Source organism: Apis dorsata, unplaced genomic scaffold (assembly GCF_000469605.1).
Source record: "Apis dorsata unplaced genomic scaffold, Apis dorsata 1.3 scaffold_382, whole genome shotgun sequence".
Classification (NCBI taxonomy): domain Eukaryota; kingdom Metazoa; phylum Arthropoda; class Insecta; order Hymenoptera; family Apidae; genus Apis; species Apis dorsata.
The window spans coordinates 1019430-1041019 of NW_006263644.1; the positions used below are offsets into that span (position 1 = coordinate 1019430).

Here is a 21590-nt window from a genome sequence, read left to right on the forward strand (position 1 = left end):
TATAATAATTTAAAAATAATATAAAATTAAATAAATGTAATTAAAAAAGGTGCAACGAAAGAAATTGGAACTGCTTTAACTCGAATATGTCTTAGACACAAAGCAGTAGAAACACGAATGAAATCATTTACTAGGTAATTTTTCATTAAAACTTTAATAATTTTTAGTATTTATCTATCACATTTTTAATTTTAATTTAATTATTTCTTTTTATTTTTTAGTGCTATTATGGATTGCTTGGTATTACCTCTTCAAGAAAAATTAGAAGATTGGAAAAAGTCTTTAATAAATTTAGATAAAGAACATGCCAAAGGTTAATAATAGCTTATTCAGTATAAAATATTTCAACAATATTTACTATAAAATTTGTGATTTTAATATTTACTTTAACATTCTATTATTTTTTCAGAATATAAAAAAGCAAAAGCAGAATTAAGAAAGCGTTCAACTGATACATTACGTTTGCAAAAGAAAAAAGCGCGAAAAGGTCAACATTTACAAGGACAATCACAAGGATATGGAACATCATCAGGAGATATTGAATTGAATCGAATGTTAGAATCCTCAGCTGCTGTTGTTCAAGAAAAACGATTAAGTTTAGAAGAAACAGAAAGAAAAGCCGTTCGCGCAGCTTTACTTGAAGAAAGAGGAAGATACTGTCTTCTTGCCAGATTTTTGAAACCAGTACTAGTTAGTAAAGTTAATTAATGAATAATTAATTATTTAATTTAAAAAAATAATACTATTAACAATATATAAAAAAATGCAGGATGAAGAAATTGCAATGCTAATGGAATTGACACATCTTCAAGAAGTTTCTGATCAATTACAACGTCATGCAGCTTCTCCTCATCATTTGCCTCCTGCATCAGAACAAGTGATAACAGATATAAAAGGTTGCGATGTAACACAATGGTCACTTGCTACTCCTCCTTCAAGTCCTTCTTTATCACTTGGATCAAGAAAAAGTTCAATGTGTTCAATCAGTTCTTTAACTAGTAGCAGTAGTGGTTCTTGTAAAAGTCATCCAAGTCCATCTGGACATCCTTGGCATAGATCACTCTCTCAGGTAAAAAATTAAATAAAAAATTCAATTAAGTTACTTTTTGTTTTGCTTAGTCATTGTACTAAGAATGTCAATTTGAAATGCATGGTATATTAGTTACTGTTTACTGAAGCACTAACTGTACTTCAAGCATGTAGTTGCTTATAGATGATAGCACGAATGCCATTTGGCATCAGCTTAGTGTATGTGGTAGTCGATATTGTACTCGTTATAGTCTGTTGGAGTCAGGCCCTCCAGTATCAGCAGTATGATGACACTACGCCACTTGGTAAACGGTAGTTCCCGTGACTCTGGCTTCACTTCTCAGGATACATTATATACACAACCAATTTCTGAACATCAGGTAAGGTTGTTAGAAACTAGTTGCTTGCTAGCATTTTATATTTTTCTTTTATCTGTGACATTGAATAAAATTTGAATTCATTTTTTGAGAAATATGTTTTTGTTATATTTTTGAAGTTAAATTATGTTGTCATAGGTATCAAATGTGTCTTCTCAAACTAATCAAAATACTGGTTGTACTACAACAAGACCTGTAACTACTGCTACTTGGCCTGACTTACAGGAAACATCAGTTCAATATGACAGGCAAAATCAGAATGCAATCAATGAACGGCCGCATACGATCTCATCTGGTAATATCTTTTTTTTTTATTTAAAATTTATAAAATTTATTTATAAGTTAAAATTTATATTTAAAGAATATATACAGCATGGTTTTCTTACTATATCATTCAAAAACAATGCTATATTTTATAATAATTTATTATAATTCAAAATACTAATAATAAGATGACTATTATATACATAAAAAGGAGAATACATCATCAATGATATTGACTTTAGGTAGAAAAGTAATAAGAGAATCATATTGTATATTAGTCATTATTTATAATATTTTATTAAATTTTATTAAATTAATTATTATAGCTTATGAAAAAGGCCATCAAAGACCAGCACTCAGTGTCTACACATTCCAAGCTCCAGATAATAGTGGTTGTTGTCATAGTCAACCTGCTTCTCCTGTTTCATCTTCCTCTTCATGTTCTTCCTCTAATCAACAAGCATCTAGAGTACAATTGCGTAGAAATAATGGTAGCCATCGTCCTCCAATACCGAATAGATGTTCCAGTTTAGAACGACCAACAGTTCCAGTGAAAAATGAACCTCCTGGAAGTCCTCGAGGAAAACCTAAATTACCACTTCCAGCACATTTAGCAAAGGGTATTATATCTATTATACTTTATTAATTATTAATTAATCATTTATTTTTAAATGATATTTAATATTAAATGATATATAATATAGAATTAGCAACTCATCAACTTCAACAACCTATGTATGTAAATATGCACGAATTAGCAAATTTAGCTGCAAGTCGTGCTCAAGAGATGCAATTACCTTTACCACCACCTCCTGCATCATTATCAGGAATTGAAAAGGTAAAAACAATAATATATGAATAATAACATGTAAAATTATATAATTTAAATTATATAAAAATATTTATAGACTGAAATTACGGAAAAAGATGGTGGAAGTCAGACATCAGAATCTAGTGTTGAATCTAGTAGTGGATATGGAAGTCAAACTACTATACCGCATTCTCATTCGCTCCATAATCCAAGTGAAAATGCTTGGAATGTATCTGGTGTTGCGTCTACTTTAACTGTTCGAAGAGGTTCGATGCAACAAGCAAATAAACCTTTGCCACCAACAAGACGAACATCTACTATTATAACTGCCACATTCAATAATCCGTCATCAGGTTCTAATGATGAACGCACTGATAATACGTGTGACGAAACCGAAAACCTTCCTCCGCCGCCAGCATTTTTGTTAGAAAGTTCTTCACCTACAGCCAGTCCTACTCCTCAGCGGTAAGAAATAACTCTTTTTATTTTTTTTTTTTTATAATGAAATATTTAAATTATATTTATTTCTATTATTACTATTTTTATATTTATAGATCTATCTCAGTGTCAGAAACAGTAAGAACTCTCACAGAGTTACGTCATACACCTGCTAGTCCATCTCTTTTACGAAAGGTTACAGGACAGGCACAATCTCATAATAATTCGTCTGCTACATTACCACATAATGCTGTATTGCAAGTAACTCGATCTTCTGTTGAACGTTCATGTGCAGCAATTCGTTCAGCTTCTCAAGAACGTAGTTCAAATACCACACAAATAACTGCTATCAATACAGGTGTAAATATACAAGGACAAGGTCCAGGAGGAGTTGGCCAAAGTTTTATGGCGGTTCTTAGTGCTAAACTCATTAATAGTTCAGGTAATAATGCCACAAGTGGTAACAATACAAATAGTAGTCCTAAATCTACTAGAAAACACTCCGTTGAACAACAAATAAGTAAAAATTCTAAAACACCATCTGGCTTTCTTGAAACTTTAAATGCTAAATTAGCCCAACAACAACAAAATTTGCAAGGAAATAATACAACGAGTAGATCTGCAAGCGTGAGACGCATAATGGGTAATCGTGTACCCATTATGGATCCTTTACAAGTAAGAGATTCTCTTATGGATCAAATACGAAAAGGTACCTCTTTAAGAAAAACCAGTGGTCCCATTAATGATCGTTCAGCCCCTAAAATTTATTAAATACTGATGTTTATGCAAGTTCCTTTGCTATCTTTGATGCATCTGAATTGCGATTGTTGAATATTTCACAATACGCATTATCAAGTTTGAACAATAATGCGTTTATAACGCCAAATAAAATGGCGCTTGTCATTGGTGATCGTATATATGTACCTTTATGATACATTCAATAACTGATAATGAATTAGACTGATTTTTTTGCACTTCGGTGTTCTAATACCGAATAATTCAAATTTAATAAAGAACAAAGAAAATTTTTTAGATGAATTCGTTAATATAATGATTAGTTTTATTAAATTAGGCAGGCTCTATATTAAATTTTATTTTTTAATTTAAATATTTTGCGTATTGTTCTATTAATTCGCAAAGATAAAATGATTTTTACCTGTTTAATTATAAACTTAATTTGATTATATTATATTCATATTTGATAATTAAAAACAATAAGATTTAAATAATTTATTCATAAGCTAAAATAATATATTTATATATCATTTCAACTTCGATTTTTAATTTGAATTGATTTTTGATATTAATGCCGGATGCTTGCCATTATGGAAAACCTGACTGACTGATTAATAATAATTTAATGGTGTAAAATACTTTATATTTTAATTTAAAAGAAAAATATAAAATCCGCATAATTAATTTAATATAGAGCTCATGTCTTAATATATCATTATTTTATATGTAATTATTATTTTATGTATATTATGTGTCTTTCATTTTTCTTTATGAAGCGCACAAGTACAAGTATCGTTTTTATTTCATATTATTATTTCTAATACTTTAGTAAAATTTAGTATCGTGTTTAGTATCGAACACAGGTTCTAATAATAAACATTTGTCAACCAATATAATACTATTTTGGTCTGACAAAATTGAACGTAAATGTATATAAGTATTAATGCCCAGGTGGAACTTAATCTTAGAATTAGTTTTTATATTGGCCCGATTATTCTATCAAGATTTTTATCTATAATATTTATTCAATATCGATATACAATAATTATATCGTTTAAACTACAGTATTATTACGTTATTGTTTTTTTTTCAAGAACATTAATTGATTTTATTACATTTGAAAGTTTTTATATCAACTTAGTATAATCTTCTAGATTATATCAATTTTTTTTTATATATTATAATTTTAGTTTCCATCTTGGAAACATATCCATTATCATAAATTTATATTTAGAATATTTTTCAATGCAATATTTGTCTCTTGCATATTAATTCTACATATCAAAATTTTTGTGTCTGTGTGTTTTTTGGAATTAGGATAAGTAATTGTACAATACTGTTTTATAATATCAATATTTACGATATTAAAAGAACTGTTAAAATATATGCATTTACTATTTGCTCGAAAATTTACTGCCAGACAGTTCGATCAATATTTCCATAAACATTGGGTCAACATTTCGTCCCAGTACTTGTGTTCTGCCTGGGCAATGTTAACGGTAAATATTAAAAAACATATACGTGTATATCAGATCGGCGAAAAAATTATTACTTTATTAATATGACATTTTGGTGAATGTGTATCCCTAATGCATATTTGACAAAAAAATGGAAATTATGATCCCAATGTAACAAAAGTATTATTAATTGTATTCATCTTTTTTCTTTAAATTAATCATTTTCGAATAGAATTCTATAATACCTATCACATATATCATATTATTTATTATGAATGACGGTGATGTATTAATCTCAAATGAAAAGAAAATACCTATTTCATGGAATATAATTAAAAATTGAATTATTTGAAACTGATGCCGACTGAACTGAAAACGCTACTGCCAATTTATAGACATTAAAAGTCGTTCCTTTCATTCCTGATACAAGTTAGATTTTGCATTTTACTTTAGTAAAGCGTCGCAACGGGTAGTTTTTCTTTAGTGAACAATGCAAATAGTTTTTATTTATTTCGAGCAAATATTTTACAAATGTGAATAAATAGCTAATACATTTTCAGTGATAATACGATTTGATATTTAATGCTGAAAACGAACTTAGTAATATAAATAATAAAAAAAAAAAGAAAAAATAAATAAAAGTATGGCTTTATAACAATTATATTCTATAATTATGCAAAAATAAAAAAAATCAGTTTCATTTCGATCAGCATTAAATGGCAAATATTCTTAGTAAAATAATAAATAAAAAAGCCGTATAATAAAATAGATAATCATAAAATCTGCTGTAATAAAATATTTATAGTAGTAAAAATTTGAGAGGTGATTGTTAATTTGTAATAATTATTTCAGTAGCAGATCAAATGCAAAGATAATAAATAAAAATATAATAAAAAATAAATCGATATTTTTTTGTTTGTTTACATGTTAATATATGTATATAATATAATGGGATGGAGGAGAGAAGAGAGAGGAGAGAGAGAAAGAGGGAGAGAAGAGAGAGAGAGAATATATATAACTTACTAATTTATCATATTAAAAACTTTATTCAATTTAATAAAAAAAAAAATCATTCATTTTCTGGTATATATCTAATAATTATTTTTACGTAGACTATACGTAGCTTATATTATATTTGTTTATAATATATAATTAACATACTTGTAGATATAAAAAAATAAAAAAAAAATAATTATATACGTATATACTCTGCGCGAAATTAATAAAAAGGAAACAAAATATTACGTTCTTGAAATCGAAATTTACTTAAAGATTTTACGCAATTTAAACATTAAAATAGATTTGAATTTAATTTAACCATATGCAGGGGGATCTTCATACGTACATTGAATGTTATCCTCATTAAGACAGGATGCTCGTATTTCCGCCAATTTGCACGGCACACCACTTACTAACGGTAAACCATATATATAAAAAGAATCATTTAGTGTTTGCTTTTGATCCCCAGATGTAAGAAAATCATTATTCTTGTTTATAATTAATGCAAAACTTCCAGCTACAAAAAAATATTTTTTTATAGTGATATATTGAAAAACAGTGTATGTGTTATATATATATATTCAATGATGAATTAAATTATCGATATGTATTTCTGTCTTAGTATGATGGAATGTTTACGTACGATTATCTAATGGCGAACAAGAGCAATTTGGGCTCAAAGTGAACTCTATCATGGCACGAAGACGTTTGACTTCTCGGGATATATGCAAATCCAATAATAATCTCACTTTACGGAATCGCCTAATTGCTACTTTAACCGCGCTATTTGCCGAGCAATAAATGTCGCTAATGTTTGACGGTAATACATCCATGCATATGGGACAAGATTGGTTTATTCTTGTTGGCGCTAAAGTAACATGTAATATGAGAAACAATAATTGTACGTGTAATTGTTGTAGATTGTAAAATATATTTACTTACACGGAATATTCGTCTCGTTAATTTTTAATATTTTTACTATTCTTAAGACTTCTTTCATAAGAGGATTCGTTATTGAGGAATTGTCTGTATCTATCTGTAAGAAATTGTCTCTTTCAATAGCTTGACGAGTGTTGTTTTTATTTCTTTAAACTTTTTTATTTTTTTTGCTTCCATTTATTTGCAAATTCTTTGGAATCATGAAAAAAGATTTTAATGTACCCTTATAGGTTCTTCATCCTCTGTCTGTACTGTTGTTGATACAGTTTGATCTTCTGTTACGAATGTCGACGTTAAATCAGGCAATCCATTAGTAGTGGTAGTTGCTTCTGTTTTATAATCATAAGTATTCAGTTTCACGTAAACTGGAATTGGTCCTTCCATTCCATCAGGAATTGCTAGCTCGGCGTTATTGACAACAAAAGAGGAATTCATTGGACTTTCATCAAATGATAATTGCTTCATAATAATCATCTCATTTGGCGTTGTTAATTGTTCATCTACTGGCTCCGCACTGCTACAAATTGAAGGGATTTTGTAATTCTGAAAACATTCAATCATTATATATTTTTATTTTGATTGAGATTAAACAAAAATCATTAAAACTTACAGTGGACACAGTAAGTTCTTGTTGATAATAATCGTAAAGTTTTATATTCGCTGGTTTAAGATGATCGATAAAATATTCTTGTATTATTCTAAATGAGATACAAGTTTTTTGGCCAGTCAATTTGTTGAAATAAATTGTCACAATATCTTGATCTTCTTCGAATAATTTAACTTCTATAATTTATAATTTTAATTATTACATTACATGTATTTATTAATTTTATTTTTAAAAAAAAGAAAATAAATTTACTTGAAGATGGGTCCAATAACGAATGTAGACTTGCTCGATCAGGCACGTAACCACTTATTATACCAACTTCGAGTAAAGCCATATTACTTTCCTCATCTGCCATTTTATATCGTGAACAAATTGTAATTTCTTGTAATGAACATTCGTTTCCATAACCAACAGAACGAACTTCTGCTGAAAGATCAAAAGCATCTGAACCAGTACTGGATGCAACGTTGTATTTAAGATTACTCTAAAATTAAAATAGAATGAATATATAATTTATATGACATAAATGAAAATATTATTATAATCATTAAATATAATTATTATTTATAGAATTGTTAATAGAATCTATATTTTTTGGTAAAAGCAAAGATATTTATTTTACCTGTATTAAAACACATCCTTCACCTTGAGCAAAAATTTCTACTATAGTTGGTAAAATAGGTAAACGAATTTGTTTAAGAATTACACGATTTTCATCTTGCAATTTGTAAACATCATCCACTTCTTTAGACGCAGTGACGAGAACAGATAAATCTGTGATGTTATTATGATGTACAATCATAGCATACTTCGTAAGGGCTTCTAATCCAAGAATTGTATCTTGGGTGGATGTAAATCCACCTTCAGAGTTTCTTTGTTTTGATATCCAACGAACAGCTTTCAAAGCTTCACTTAAATTTTCTTCGCCTAATTTCAATAAAGTAAGAATCACGTATGCAGTCATTTCGATGCTTAAACCGATTGAAGGCTTCGATTTATCCTCCCACCAAATTAAATTCTATAACGTAAAATATTTTTTCATATTAGAAAATACATTTATTTTTTTTTTAAATATATTCTGAATTATAAATTTTAAATAAAAAAAAATTAAGTTTACATTTTACTACTTTTTAAATCTTACTAGTTTTATTCGCTAATTCTTATATTTATTATTTTCTTAAATTATATTGTGTTATTATTTATTCATACTTTATAACGCGTAGCACGATTCATTAGAGATTTCATGCTAGAATTAGCTTTTGGATGTTCCAATAATGCTAATACATATGTAGTAAGAACAGTTGTATATAAATCATCATTATTCATTCCCTTTTCTAAACATTTTTGGCCATCATTAACAACAGATGGTGACAAAGGAACACCAGATTCAAGCAAAGAAATTAATATATATGCTGTTAATGCTGACGATGAACCATGTTCTTGGAGGCCGCCCTAAAATAAAATTGCTCTCAATTTATCGACGAAATATTTAATCAGATGTATTTCACAAACCTTCATCGATTTATGAAAAACAGTGCCTATTACAGGAAAACAACCATCTTCCAACTGATTCATCGTGATCCAAGAAACAGATGATTCAAGAACGTATTTGTCGATATGAATTAAACTTGCAGCCTGTGCAAATGACTTTAATACGAATGCAGTCAACCATATGGAGCTCTCACCTTCTTCAAATGCGGAATAAGAACCATCCATGAATCTATATTTTAGCTCTCTCTGATATCCTAAATTTAATATATGATACAACATAATAACTATTAGTGTTGTTTAAATATGATTATAAAAAAAATAAAATAATAAGAATATTCTTGGTTTTATTAAAATATTTCAGGTAAATATATTCCAATATATTTAAAATATTCAATTTCAATATTTAGAAACACAATACCTTTTTCCATGTTTCTAATAGCTTTCGCTCGAAGATCAGGTTTATTGATTCTCATCGCATCAAGATATTTAATCACGTGATTATTTGGAACAAACAATATCATATTTTGTTCGCCACAACCTTTCGGTAATTTTATAAGTTTATCTAAATTTTCAAGAGCTGGACCTAAAATATCTCCTATCAAATTTAAGTATGCTCTTCCACTGTCTGGTACGGCGTCTTTAGGTAACGTTAATTTCCACATGAACGAAGAATCATCGCTAGAATCTTTAGGACAAATCAAAGCTGATTTTGTTTCTTCCACAGGAAAACCTTCAGGTAGAATTAGAATCGGTTTCACGATTACATCCCTTAAAACATGAATAGATATGTTATTTATTTGTTAATTTTTATTTTTTATTATTTTTATTTATTATGTAAGATATTATTATTTTTATATTATTTATTTTTTAATTACTGTGTAAATATCACAGTCTCTGATCCGCATGGTTCGGGATAATCAATGTCCACAAAAGCAGTGACCGTTATGTTAACTTCTCCGATCACTCGTGGCTTCAGAATATATTCGTGAACAATATTATCTCGTGGTTTTACACAAAACGAGGCTGTAGGCTCTGACAAATGCAAATCAATTTTCTCCATTTCTTCCAATTTGATTTTTACCTATGCACCCATAAATGAAGCGAATTATAAAATTTCGAAATTTTTTTATATTAGGAAAATGAATATAATTTAAAGAAAAAAAAATATGAAATTTGTTTGTCTCCAAGAATAAAAATTTTTTACGTGAAAAATATATTTTAATGTTCAAAATCATGTTTTCTATACTTACAGGTAAGCTATGATGCATGTAGTTGAAAAGAGATACTTTAAAACGCATAATTTCGCCACGTTTTATACTGTAAGGTAAATTATAATCGAGGAAAAATGATTGAAATGCTGTTATAGTGGTTGGTGGTGCTATTCCAAGACCATGTGTCGGGGAAATACATGTTGTGTAGCCAACCCAATCAGTGATAGTGTGTGGAAGTGTACGTTCTATTGTGATTTTACCTTCTTCTCTGAAAAATATATTGTAGTTAGAATAAAAAATTAATATATTACAAAATAATGGATAACAAGGAATTAAACTAATTAATATATCAATAATAATAACATATAATTGTTGTTAACAATAATTATAGAAATTATAGTAGAATCAAGAAAAAATCTCTTAAAAAAAAATCAGCTTAAAATATATTTAAAAATAGTATATTTTAGTTTTACTATGATTTTAAAAACTAATTTAATCATACCCGATAGGTACTAATTCCCATAACCATGTTTCAGGAAAATATGATCTAAGTGTAGCCATTTGAGCTTGATTTTGATCAACATATCCTATCCCTGAATCCATCGCTGCAGCAGCAACTGCGAATTCTATTAATGAAAAGATTAAAACATTCAATGCTTATATTTAATTTCATCAAAATAACGAAGATAAGCTTATGACATTTTTTTGTATTTGATCAAATAAAAATAATTCAAAGTAACTATTTTTAAAGAATTAATCGTTTAAAAAATAAATCAGAAGAATGAAATTATTTAATACTGACTGAGATTTATAAAATAATGTTTAACATTCTCATTTTTTATAAAAAAGTTAATAAGAAATAATGATTTTATCGCTTGTATTTCATTAGTCGATATTAAATCTATTTATAAGAATAAAGATTAACAAAGTTTTACCAAAATTATCCTTCATTGGCATATATTCGTTCATTAAAATATATTGACGGGACAATGCTGTGTATTCCATAAACAACCATGGGCATGGTCGTGTTTCCAACACGAGATCGCTCATTACTATTACCCCAAAGTCCTGATGAATAACAAAAATTGAAATTAAATATTTAAAAATAAACAATACTACAATATTTAAAAATACAATATTTAAAAATAAAAAAGATGAAGTTTATAACTTCATAATATCTTACAACAAAAGCTTGTACAGCATCCACGTAATTAACTCTTTTGCTGTATGTTATTGTTTGTCTTTTAGATCTTAGAAATTGTGGAAGATGATTGATCTCTTCTTTTATTTCTTCCGGAGCAATTGTTGCTATAATTTATATTTTATTTTATTTAAATTAAACGTAATATAAACACATTATAGATTAGAAACGTACATTTACAATGAGAATTCTTCCATGGAAAATCAAATTTTGGAGTTGGATGGAATCTTTTCAATGCATCAAATGTTTGAGTAGAACTCATCAGATTGGATTCCGATTTGCTTAAAAATAAAGTCGATTTATCTACAGCAGAAATTGCACAAAGAGATCTAGGAGCGGCTTCAACGTGATATTGAGTAGATGATCCTGGTATTTGTGCATCAGTATGCCATATAGATTTCACTTTATTCTCAAAGCAATGGCCAACCTCAATTGTATAAGTGGTTGCAACAATTTCACCATCTGATCGTACGTAATATAGTAACAATTCTGAAACTGGAGCCATGCTTGGTGTAACTTTAACACTTAACGGGAATCTAATTAAAAAAAATATATATACACATATTTTTCATAACAATATTTTACAATAGTAATAATAGAAATAATTATTTATGTTCTATTTCTATTATGTTCGAACAAAAATATATTATAAAAACATGATAAAAATGAAATCAAATTCATCATTTAATAAAAAAAAAAATTTGCCTGTGTACTATAGTTTCTTTGTTCGTCTTGTTAGCAGAAGATTCGATGGTGCCCAATAAATTATGAAACTCGAAATAATTTAATATTGTATCTCGATTGGGTTTGTGCTTTACATGTCCATATATCAGAATACTTCCTTTGGAATTAATCGAATAATGGAAAGAAATGGTTTCGTTCATATTAGAGGATGTCGTGTACATAACGTTGAAAGAATATTTTTCTCCACAAACGATTGGTTGATTTCCTCGAGCTACTGTTAAATAACTATCGGACGGTGAATACCAAGGATTTACAGTGATAGATGCTGAAGGTTGATTCATAAAAACCTAAGAAAAATTATATATTAAATTTAAATTAGAATATAAAATTTTAAAAATTTGATAATTAATTTAAAAATTTTTAACAGTATTTGATATCGTAATAATTAATAGTAATATTAATAAATTATTATTAATGTTACCTACTCTCCAACGTTGATCTGGTGAATAATACGTCGTTGGATAATCAACAGCTGTTGCGACAAAACTTAATAAAACGATATTTTTATGTTGCGGTGGTACAACAAAATCGACAAAACCATCAGTGGAGGATATAAAGTCACGGCAATCTACCACATCTTTCTCCCATTCGATTTTTCCACGTACTTTTAGACAAATTTGAATTTTTTCATTTGGAGCAGGTGTGTCGTCGTATCGCAATACTCGTAACTGTTGTAACATTCATTTAATAAATAACATTAATTATTATTAAGGAATGAATTAAGATCACATTCGATAATATAATATAAATTAATAAAAAATAACATAAAGTATGAGAGAAAAAATTCACTTTTCCATGATAAGGTAAACCAAACTTGAAGTATTTAGGTGTGTAATGTTCGTATTCTAACTTCAACGCTTCGTGTAACACGACGGTTCTACTAATCGTAGTTTCCACTATACCGGTCCCAGCTTCCGTGAATTCAGCTATGAGAACAATATTGTTCGGATCCATTTTCCAATGGGCCAATCCAAGAACTGTTCCAGAAAGGACAAAATCGGTGCAACCATCCCCTTTGTCAAGCTAAAATATTTATTTTATCGTTGAAACATCTTTCCATATTAATAATTAAAATGTACACATTAGAATAAATTTAGATACTTTAGTCTCGTAACGTATTGCCGGAAGATTGGGTAATCTTGTCCAACTTGGTGTTTGCGGAGTTAATTTTAATAATAGATTACCTTTCACGGGTTTACCATAGCTATATCTGTAATTGCAATCATTATTTAATTTTGATGTAAAAATGATTTACATGTTAAAATATAATAATGTTCTAAATATTTGAAAATTTATATTATAAAGATATAATAATGATACTTGACACAGATGTTCCAAGTCACATTCTCTACATTCGCAAGGATGTATTGTGGCGAATTGATCGTCATTTGAAATTTTGGTAAAACATATTTCTCCACTTTGAACGTAATACTGTGAATCAAATTAGGATACGGTTTCTTCTTCATCACTTTTATGTGCCATGATCCCTATATAAATTAACAAATTTTCTTCACAACATTTATACTTCTATTCCTTATTTAATAAAATAACAATTTATCTTTAATCTATGAAACAATTATTTTATTTTGTCCTCTTTCATTCAATATTATTCTCTTGACAAAAGTAACAAAGTTTCAATTTTACCAAGCTAGGTTCCGGTGACAGTGGAAACGTCAACTGTGCCATTCCATTCTCCGTGCTTACATTTGTCCATTGCTTTACCTTTACAAACGATGGATTTTCAATCCATACTTCTGGAATCTGAGCATAAATTTATAGAATAAAATTAATAAAATTGGAAATATAAATTATAAATTTTAAAATACTATTACAATTACTATTACTATTACTATCTATAAGATAAAAAATTTTAAATATCAATCAACTTTACCGATTTCTGCCATGGTTTTAAATCATGCATCAGCATAAGAATCCTAATCTTAACATCTTGACCAGGCTTATAAGTTGGTTTATCAGTTTCCACAAAAGTGAGCAAAGAATCATGTTCTATTTCTACGTCTGTTTCCGATTTTATCACATAATCAGGATATTTGTCGAATTTGATTTTTAATCGGAGTGTTGCGGTTCTGTAAATCGGTGAAGGTACTGCTAATTGCAAACATGTTTCTGTACCTAAATAAAGATAATTATTAATATTCAGTTCATCGATGATATAAAAAGAAGGAAGATTGAATATTTCTAAAGTAATTTAATATTAAATTTAAAAATATTGATGTTGATGTTATATTATATATTTTCATATATAGGATTAAAATTTTTATTTTGTGATGTAAGCTGACATAATTGCATTTAATGCAAAAGAATGTTCTTAATCGATAAATTGCTATACCAAGAAAGCCTACTAAATTGTCCCTTCTATGTCGATTTAGCTAATTGTTGTTTCTACAGTCACGTACTACGTATATATGATAGTAAACATTGTTTTCTTTTGTATTCTTTAATGATGTTATCTCTTATATAATAATTTATATTCGAATAGAGTTAAAATTGATTATTAATTGTTCAACGAATAATCAATTACTATTTGTAATTTGATTAAAATTTATATCATTTTGACACTTCTTGATTGTTAAACTATATCTGTTAGTCGTATTTTGATCATGTTAAACGACCAATGTTCATTGTTCAATCCATGTATAACAATATAAATGGGTTTCCCATGTATATATTCTAGCGATTGCTTATTTCCTTTCCAGAGAGGGAGTCGCCAATTCAGTTCCCCCGCAGGAAGCGACGACAATTTCAATTTGCCATTTGTTTAAAGAGTCTGATATGATACAAAAATACTATCGAAAATAAAGCAGGAAGTGATAAGTCAACAATTGAATACGAAATTTCATCTATTATAATGAAATATTCACTTTTTTTCATTATAGTATATATAATTTCATATCAAATATCTTTAAAGTACAAAAATAAATTATATTCGTATACCTTTATAAATATTATTAATCACATTTTTATCTTTAATTTATAGATTTCAATTCGATGAATATATATATATATATATTTTATACATTATATACTTCACAATCATTCTGTAGTGGATTGACTAATCGAGATGAAATTTTTTACATCTTGCAGAGTTTATAATTTTTGTCATAAATTAAACAAAAATTACCTGTTTTTATAACAGCGCTAGTACTAGCAAGCACTTCTTCTTTTTCTAAGAAAGAAAACACTAGTTCAAGATGAACGTGAGCAGGCAATTCTAAATTATGCAAAGATAAACATCCACTTTCAATTTCACCGGCATATAATTTTTTTGGCGCTGTGAACACATATCCCCTAAAAATAAAGCAGGATCTAAGTGCATGATTCGAATTGATTTCACTACGTATTATTATGCGGAATAAATTGAAGATTATCAACAAAGTACGACGTAGAATCGATATTTTTTTGCAAATAAAATTTCGGAATCCTATAAATATAATAATCTTAATTTTAATCTCTGTTATTCGTGTAATCTTTTTTCATAAAATCTTTTTACAATTAACTAATACTTTAAAATATTACTTTTTTCACATAATAAGATATACATCATTGATAAATTATCGATCGGTTCATTAATAATTTGTTCTGATGCATAATATGATTTTTTATTTGAATTCAATGAATTTAATCGGTTATAACAATTACCGATTTGTATTCGAAGCGGCATCACAACAATGTAAAAAGGTCACTGAACAAATGAACAACACTAAGAACACCGATTTATTCATCGTGTATATCTTGTACGATTACACTACTTTTACATTTATTTATGATAAATTATATTCGCAATCATGCTTAATAGTATTCAAAACAACTTGGATTTTATCTCTCGATTAAATAATAAATATTATTAAATTCTTGTGAAATAAAGACGTAATATTTAACGTAATGTGTTGATGTACAGCTCTACGCTGTACGCAGACTGAAAGTATAATATTCGTTCGGTCCCTCTTATTAACCCCTTGGATCTGTAAGGAGAAGGGTTAAAGAGGAAAGATCATTTCGCTACTGATTGTGAATAGAGCACGATGCACGTATATACGTGTTTAATTTTCTTCTATGTATTTTATTAATTTTTAATATATAATAAAAAAATCATAAGATTATTATTACTTTATAAATGGAAAATTAATAAAAATAATTTTAAATGAAAATATTAATAAAAATAAGGGAATAATAATAGATTTTGATATTTTATAAAAAAAATGTATAAATTTGAGTTTAAATTATAAAAAGAATGATAAAATTCTTTAATAGAAATTAAATAATAATTCATATGTGTAATTATGAAATTATTAATACATTTTACATCAAGAGTTTATAATTTTGATCTTAATAAAATTTTAACATTTCGTGATATTATTTTTTCAAATTTATTTTATTATTTTTTGATTTTTTGATTCATTAATTTTATCATTTTTTTAAAACATAATAGTTCTATAATTTTGCTATTCTTTCATCTATTTATTTCTTCTATTTTGTAGATTATAAATAATGATTTCTTAAAGAATTTTCTTCATAATCATAATTTTTAATACTTTTTTCAATATATCATATAATTTTTTTTATATCATAAAAAAACAAAGATATTTATGATATTTTTATTATAAGATTTTAAATAAGATTATTTTTATTATATAAATAATAGCATTATATTTATATAGCATACATATAAATTTGAATTTTGTGTTGAAATGTAATTTATTTTAAAAATTTATATGTAAATTATATATAATTTTTGATTATAACACTCTTACTTTTGCATTTATAATGTACAATGATTCAGTATTTAGTATTATCTCTTCTTTTCAATGTTCCTTTATTATGGGTTATCATTCGGGTTATCCAGTTATGATATATATATGAACATAAGAAATATAATTATGTATATTTATGTTAAGTATACATAAGTATTTATTTCTTGATCAATCAATTTTCTGAATACATAATATTGATATATTTTTATTTGTTTTGTGCTCAATCATTGCAAAATCTGGCAAAAATGCATAATAATTATTAATAATATAAGAAATAATTTAGTAATTTTTATATTTTTATATTTTATCAAATCATTTTTTTATATACTTGAAATTTCAAAAAAATTTTGTTTTTGAAAATACTAGACAAATTTTGCATATTTTTTTCTGTTTAATTATTTTTTTCTAATAGAAAATCGAAAATTTAGACAAAAATTTTAGCTTAGGAATTTTTGAAAAAGTTTCACTGTTATTTTCTATTTAATTATATTCCTCTAATACAAAATTGAATATTTAAATTTGCTAAAAATTTTGATTTTGTATAAGGAGAATATAATATGACAAGAGCTAACATGCTTCAAGAAATTTTTGTTTTTGATTTTATATTAAGAGAATATTATCCTAAAAAAAATAATACATAAACTTTATATATTGTTATATAAAGTTGTTGTATATGTTATACTTCTTTTTTATTTTTTTATTTATATTGATTATTATTTGTCATTTCTTCATCATTTTATATATAATTCTAACTATAACGAATTATTCTATATTATTCTATCTTATATTTATTCTTTAAGGAACTTATTTTTAGGAACTATAATAAAAAAGATACAAAATAATAAAAAATATAAAAATAATTCATATATAATATATATATATATGTAAAAAAAATTTATGTATAAAATATATATAGTCCTTATAACATGGATATATAAAATTCATATACTTACGATATGTAAAAATTGAATTGACTATTTTAAGATTTTTGTTTAATAGATTAAAAAAAAGAAAGTTAATTAAATATCAGTCTTGAAAGAAAATATAGATAAGAAGAATAAAAATAGGTTGAAAATTGAAATAGATGGAATCAACGCCATCTTCTGAATACTGCAAATGAAATTAATTTAGAGAAAAAAAAATAATAGAGAAATACGATAAGAATTGACAATTAGCGTCATTTCTTGAGTATCAAAGATATTTCTTGAAAGGTAAGGTAGAATAAAAATTGAAGATCAGTGCCATCTCTTGAATAATTTTAGAAAAATAATTTTTTTTAGATATTTTTGCCATTCAGAGATGGCATTAGCGATCAATTCTCATCCTATTTCTATCCTTTTTCTATTATTTATTCTCTTTGTTATATTAGTTTAATTTACTCTAAAGAGACACTCTGAAGATGGCGCTGATTTCACAATTTTTACTCTATCTCTGTCCTTTTCTCTATCTGCTTTTGTTTATACTATTCTTGACGCATGATCATAAAGAAATTATAATATTTCTAAGTCGGTAACATTGAAAATGATATTAAAATGGTAAGGGAATCCTAGTGCTTTCGAAGAATTCAAAGAAAAAATGCATTGATTAGATTTTATTCTATACTTCGGTCTGTATTATATATTACATTTTTTTCTTAATAATGAAGCAGATATATAGTTAATTATTCATACTAATATATATATAATGTAAAACGTATATAAATATATATAAAAATAATATTTTTAAAATTTGAAAAGAGGTTAAACCATTTGTCAAATTTCCAAAATTTTTTTTGTATAAAATTTTAAGAGTTTAAAAAAATGTCTTTTTTACGTGGATCAACGAATTTTGTATGGTGTACGACTAGTGTTCTTGGTAAAGGTGCAACTGGAGCAGTTTTTCAAGGAGTAAATAAAAATAATGGAGAACCAGTTGCAGTTAAAACATTCAATCAGCTAAGTCATATGCGACCACATGATGTACAGATGCGAGAATTTGAAGTTCTTAAAAAAGTAAATCATGAAAATATTGTTCAATTGTTAGCAATTGAGGAAGAACAAGATGGTCGTGGTACAGTAATTGTTATGGAACTATGTACTGGAGGTAGTCTCTTCAATATTTTAGATGATCCAGAAAATACTTATGGATTAGCAGAAAGTGAATTTTTGTTAGTGTTAGAGCATTTAACTGCAGGAATGAAACATTTACGTGATAATAATTTAGTACATAGAGATTTAAAACCAGGTAAGAAATTAAAAATATATATAATTCTACATATTATATATCTTTTTAAATAAAATCATAATTATTCTTGTAGGTAATATAATGAAATTCATTGCGGATGATGGTAGTACAATTTATAAACTTACTGACTTTGGTGCTGCTAGAGAATTACAAGAAGATCAGCAGTTTGTTTCTTTATATGGTACAGAAGAATATTTACATCCAGATATATATGAAAGAGCAGTTTTACGTAAACCTGTGGGCAAAACATTTGGAGCAACTGTAGATTTATGGTCTATAGGTGTAACATTATATCATGTAGCTACAGGAAACTTACCATTTAGACCATTTGGTGGACGGAGAAATAAAGAAACAATGTTTTATATTATTACAAAAAAAGCTTCCGGTGTTATATCAGGTGTACAAACTTCTGAAAATGGACCTATTGAATGGAGTAGAGAATTACCACAAAATTGTCAACTGAGTACTGGTTTAAAAAAAATTGTAACTCCATTATTAGCTGGTTTATTAGAAGTTGATCCTCAAAAAATATGGAGTTTTGAAAGATTTTTTTCAGAAGTAACAGATACTCTTTGTAGAAAACGTATACATATATTTAATATACATAAAGGTAGCCTCATAAAAGTATTCTTACATCCTGAAGAAAAATTAACTGCACTACAAGTACATATACAAGATCAAACTGATATTGCATCTCATGCTCAGATACTTCTTTTTGGAGATACATTTTTAACAAATATTGTAGAAGAATCTACTCCTGGAAAAGGTTATCCAAATACATCCGAAAACAAGCCATTAATGTTATTTTCTAAAGAAAATAATAATGTTGATTTACCTGTGGATACAGAATTACCTAAATTCCCAGTATTTGCAAATTTAGTATCTGTTGAAAATGATGCTAGTCAAGCAAAAGTAGCTTGTTCTGTTGGCTATGTCTGTAAAAGAAGAATCGATAAATTAGTATTATGTAGTAAACTATCACAAGATGCAATAGAAGCTTTTAGTGGACTTGTCTCAACAGAACTTACAAGATTATTAGAAAAATGTCAACATTCCAAAGAATTTACAAAAGCTGTAGAAGATACAACTATAGCAATAGAAAGAAGTGAAAATCTTGCCTGGCAAGTTTCTAGAAAACTTGGAAGACAAAACACCTTAGAAATAAAAAATTGGAAAAAAGAATTAGATATAAAAAGTAAAGAACTTCTAACTGAATTAGCTCCTGCAGTAGTACAACTTCATCAGAGGTAATTAAATTTCATTATTGTATTTTTTTAATTCATGTAATAAGAATATATTCATTTCATATCATTTCAAAAATAGATATGTAAAAGAAGGCAGTTTGCGTGGTGAATGGGACAATATTATTCGTGGATTGTGGTGTCCATGGTTTAACAAAGCAAGTCAAAAAGCTACTACTTTAGTTGATCGTTTACGAGATGGTTGGCAACATTTATTGAGAGATAGAGCTACTCGTGGCCTTACATACAATGATGAACAATTTCATGTTTTAGAACGAATAAAGGTATTTTTTTAAATAAATATATAAGTAAGAAAATAACAATGACAAAATAATATTTATTTTAAATTTTTTACTTATTCTCAGGTTACATCCACAGGTCAAAGAATAAAAAATCTTCTTGAAACATTTTGTATTCCTTCTATGATAAGTCGATCTGAATGTGTTGCTGATTGGTATAAAATGGCACAAACAGTTTTCTTACAAACTCAAATTTTAGATAAAGATGTAGATAATTATGAACATATACTAGAGGCATTTTCTTATCGTTTATCGCACGAAAGCAAAGAACGATACGAAAATTTTGTACATTTAATAGACAGATTTCCAGAAAAATTAAAAACTATTGAAAAAACTAATTCACCTGCTCAAGAAAGTACAAAAAAATGGAAAAATATTTGCGTTATGCAAGAACAAATTGCAATGATTTTATACAAAAATGGTTTACTTATAGATCAACTTGATCGTTTATCAACACTCGACACTTTAGAAGATACAGATGATTCGGAATATACATCGCTCTAGCAAAATTTTTTTTAATTTTTATTATTTTTTTAATGAGAAAAAGACTGACAATATATTTATATTAAATATAGAAAAAAATAAAATTTCCTTTATTATTTTATTAATTATAATTATATTATTAAATAACGTATTTGATGCGTTTTAAAATTATAATTTTATTTATCAAAAAAAAAAAAAAAAAATTTAAAAAAAATTCTATACATAAAAAGTATATTTTTTTTTTCTTTTTAAAAAAGGTTATATGAATT

At 26.8% G+C, this 21590-nt stretch overlaps 3 protein-coding genes across 7 annotated transcripts; 2 read left to right on the top strand and 1 right to left on the bottom strand.

Annotated features, from left to right (window-relative positions):
• Positions 1 to 4: 4 nt before the first annotated feature.
• On the top strand, positions 5 to 3932 carry LOC102672718 (protein MTSS 2-like). 4 transcript variants are annotated; one of them, XM_031512063.1, is made up of 10 exons: positions 5 to 134; positions 222 to 313; positions 410 to 690; positions 770 to 1069; positions 1281 to 1409; positions 1545 to 1701; positions 1997 to 2290; positions 2375 to 2508; positions 2579 to 2946; positions 3036 to 3932. In XM_031512063.1, the coding sequence occupies exons 1-10, from the start codon at positions 118 to 120 to the stop codon at positions 3688 to 3690; spliced, it is 2427 nt and encodes an 808-aa protein (XP_031367923.1). In that variant the 5' UTR covers positions 5 to 117; the 3' UTR covers positions 3691 to 3932. The 4 variants fall into 4 exon arrangements, with proteins under 4 accessions (XP_031367923.1, XP_031367924.1, XP_031367925.1 ...); XM_031512064.1 differs by having other exon boundaries at positions 1632 to 1701; XM_031512065.1 differs by lacking the exon at positions 1281 to 1409.
• A 2205-nt stretch (positions 3933 to 6137) lies between these two features.
• LOC102672856 (alpha-2-macroglobulin-like protein 1) lies at positions 6138 to 16259 on the bottom strand. 2 transcript variants are annotated; one of them, XM_006618916.2, is made up of 25 exons: positions 15964 to 16259; positions 15446 to 15612; positions 14195 to 14436; positions 13948 to 14064; positions 13624 to 13790; positions 13405 to 13513; positions 13093 to 13326; positions 12729 to 12971; positions 12265 to 12590; positions 11734 to 12095; positions 11542 to 11663; positions 11294 to 11426; positions 10861 to 10984; positions 10398 to 10626; positions 10023 to 10228; positions 9566 to 9915; positions 9169 to 9401; positions 8866 to 9108; positions 8279 to 8674; positions 7909 to 8140; positions 7660 to 7832; positions 7272 to 7592; positions 7053 to 7146; positions 6754 to 6978; positions 6138 to 6627 (listed from the first exon to the last, which is right to left on the bottom strand). In XM_006618916.2, exons 1-25 carry the CDS (start codon positions 16044 to 16046, stop codon positions 6425 to 6427), a joined length of 5334 nt encoding a protein of 1777 aa, XP_006618979.1. In that variant the 5' UTR covers positions 16047 to 16259; the 3' UTR covers positions 6138 to 6424. The 2 variants fall into 2 exon arrangements, with proteins under 2 accessions (XP_006618979.1, XP_006618978.1); XM_006618915.2 differs by having other exon boundaries at positions 11542 to 11666.
• A 2291-nt stretch (positions 16260 to 18550) lies between these two features.
• Positions 18551 to 21420, top strand: LOC102673165 (inhibitor of nuclear factor kappa-B kinase subunit epsilon). The gene is made up of 4 exons (XM_006618917.2): positions 18551 to 19298; positions 19372 to 20545; positions 20622 to 20823; positions 20905 to 21420. The coding sequence occupies exons 1-4, from the start codon at positions 18875 to 18877 to the stop codon at positions 21340 to 21342; spliced, it is 2238 nt and encodes a 745-aa protein (XP_006618980.1). The 5' UTR covers positions 18551 to 18874; the 3' UTR covers positions 21343 to 21420.
• Positions 21421 to 21590: the final 170 nt, after the last annotated feature.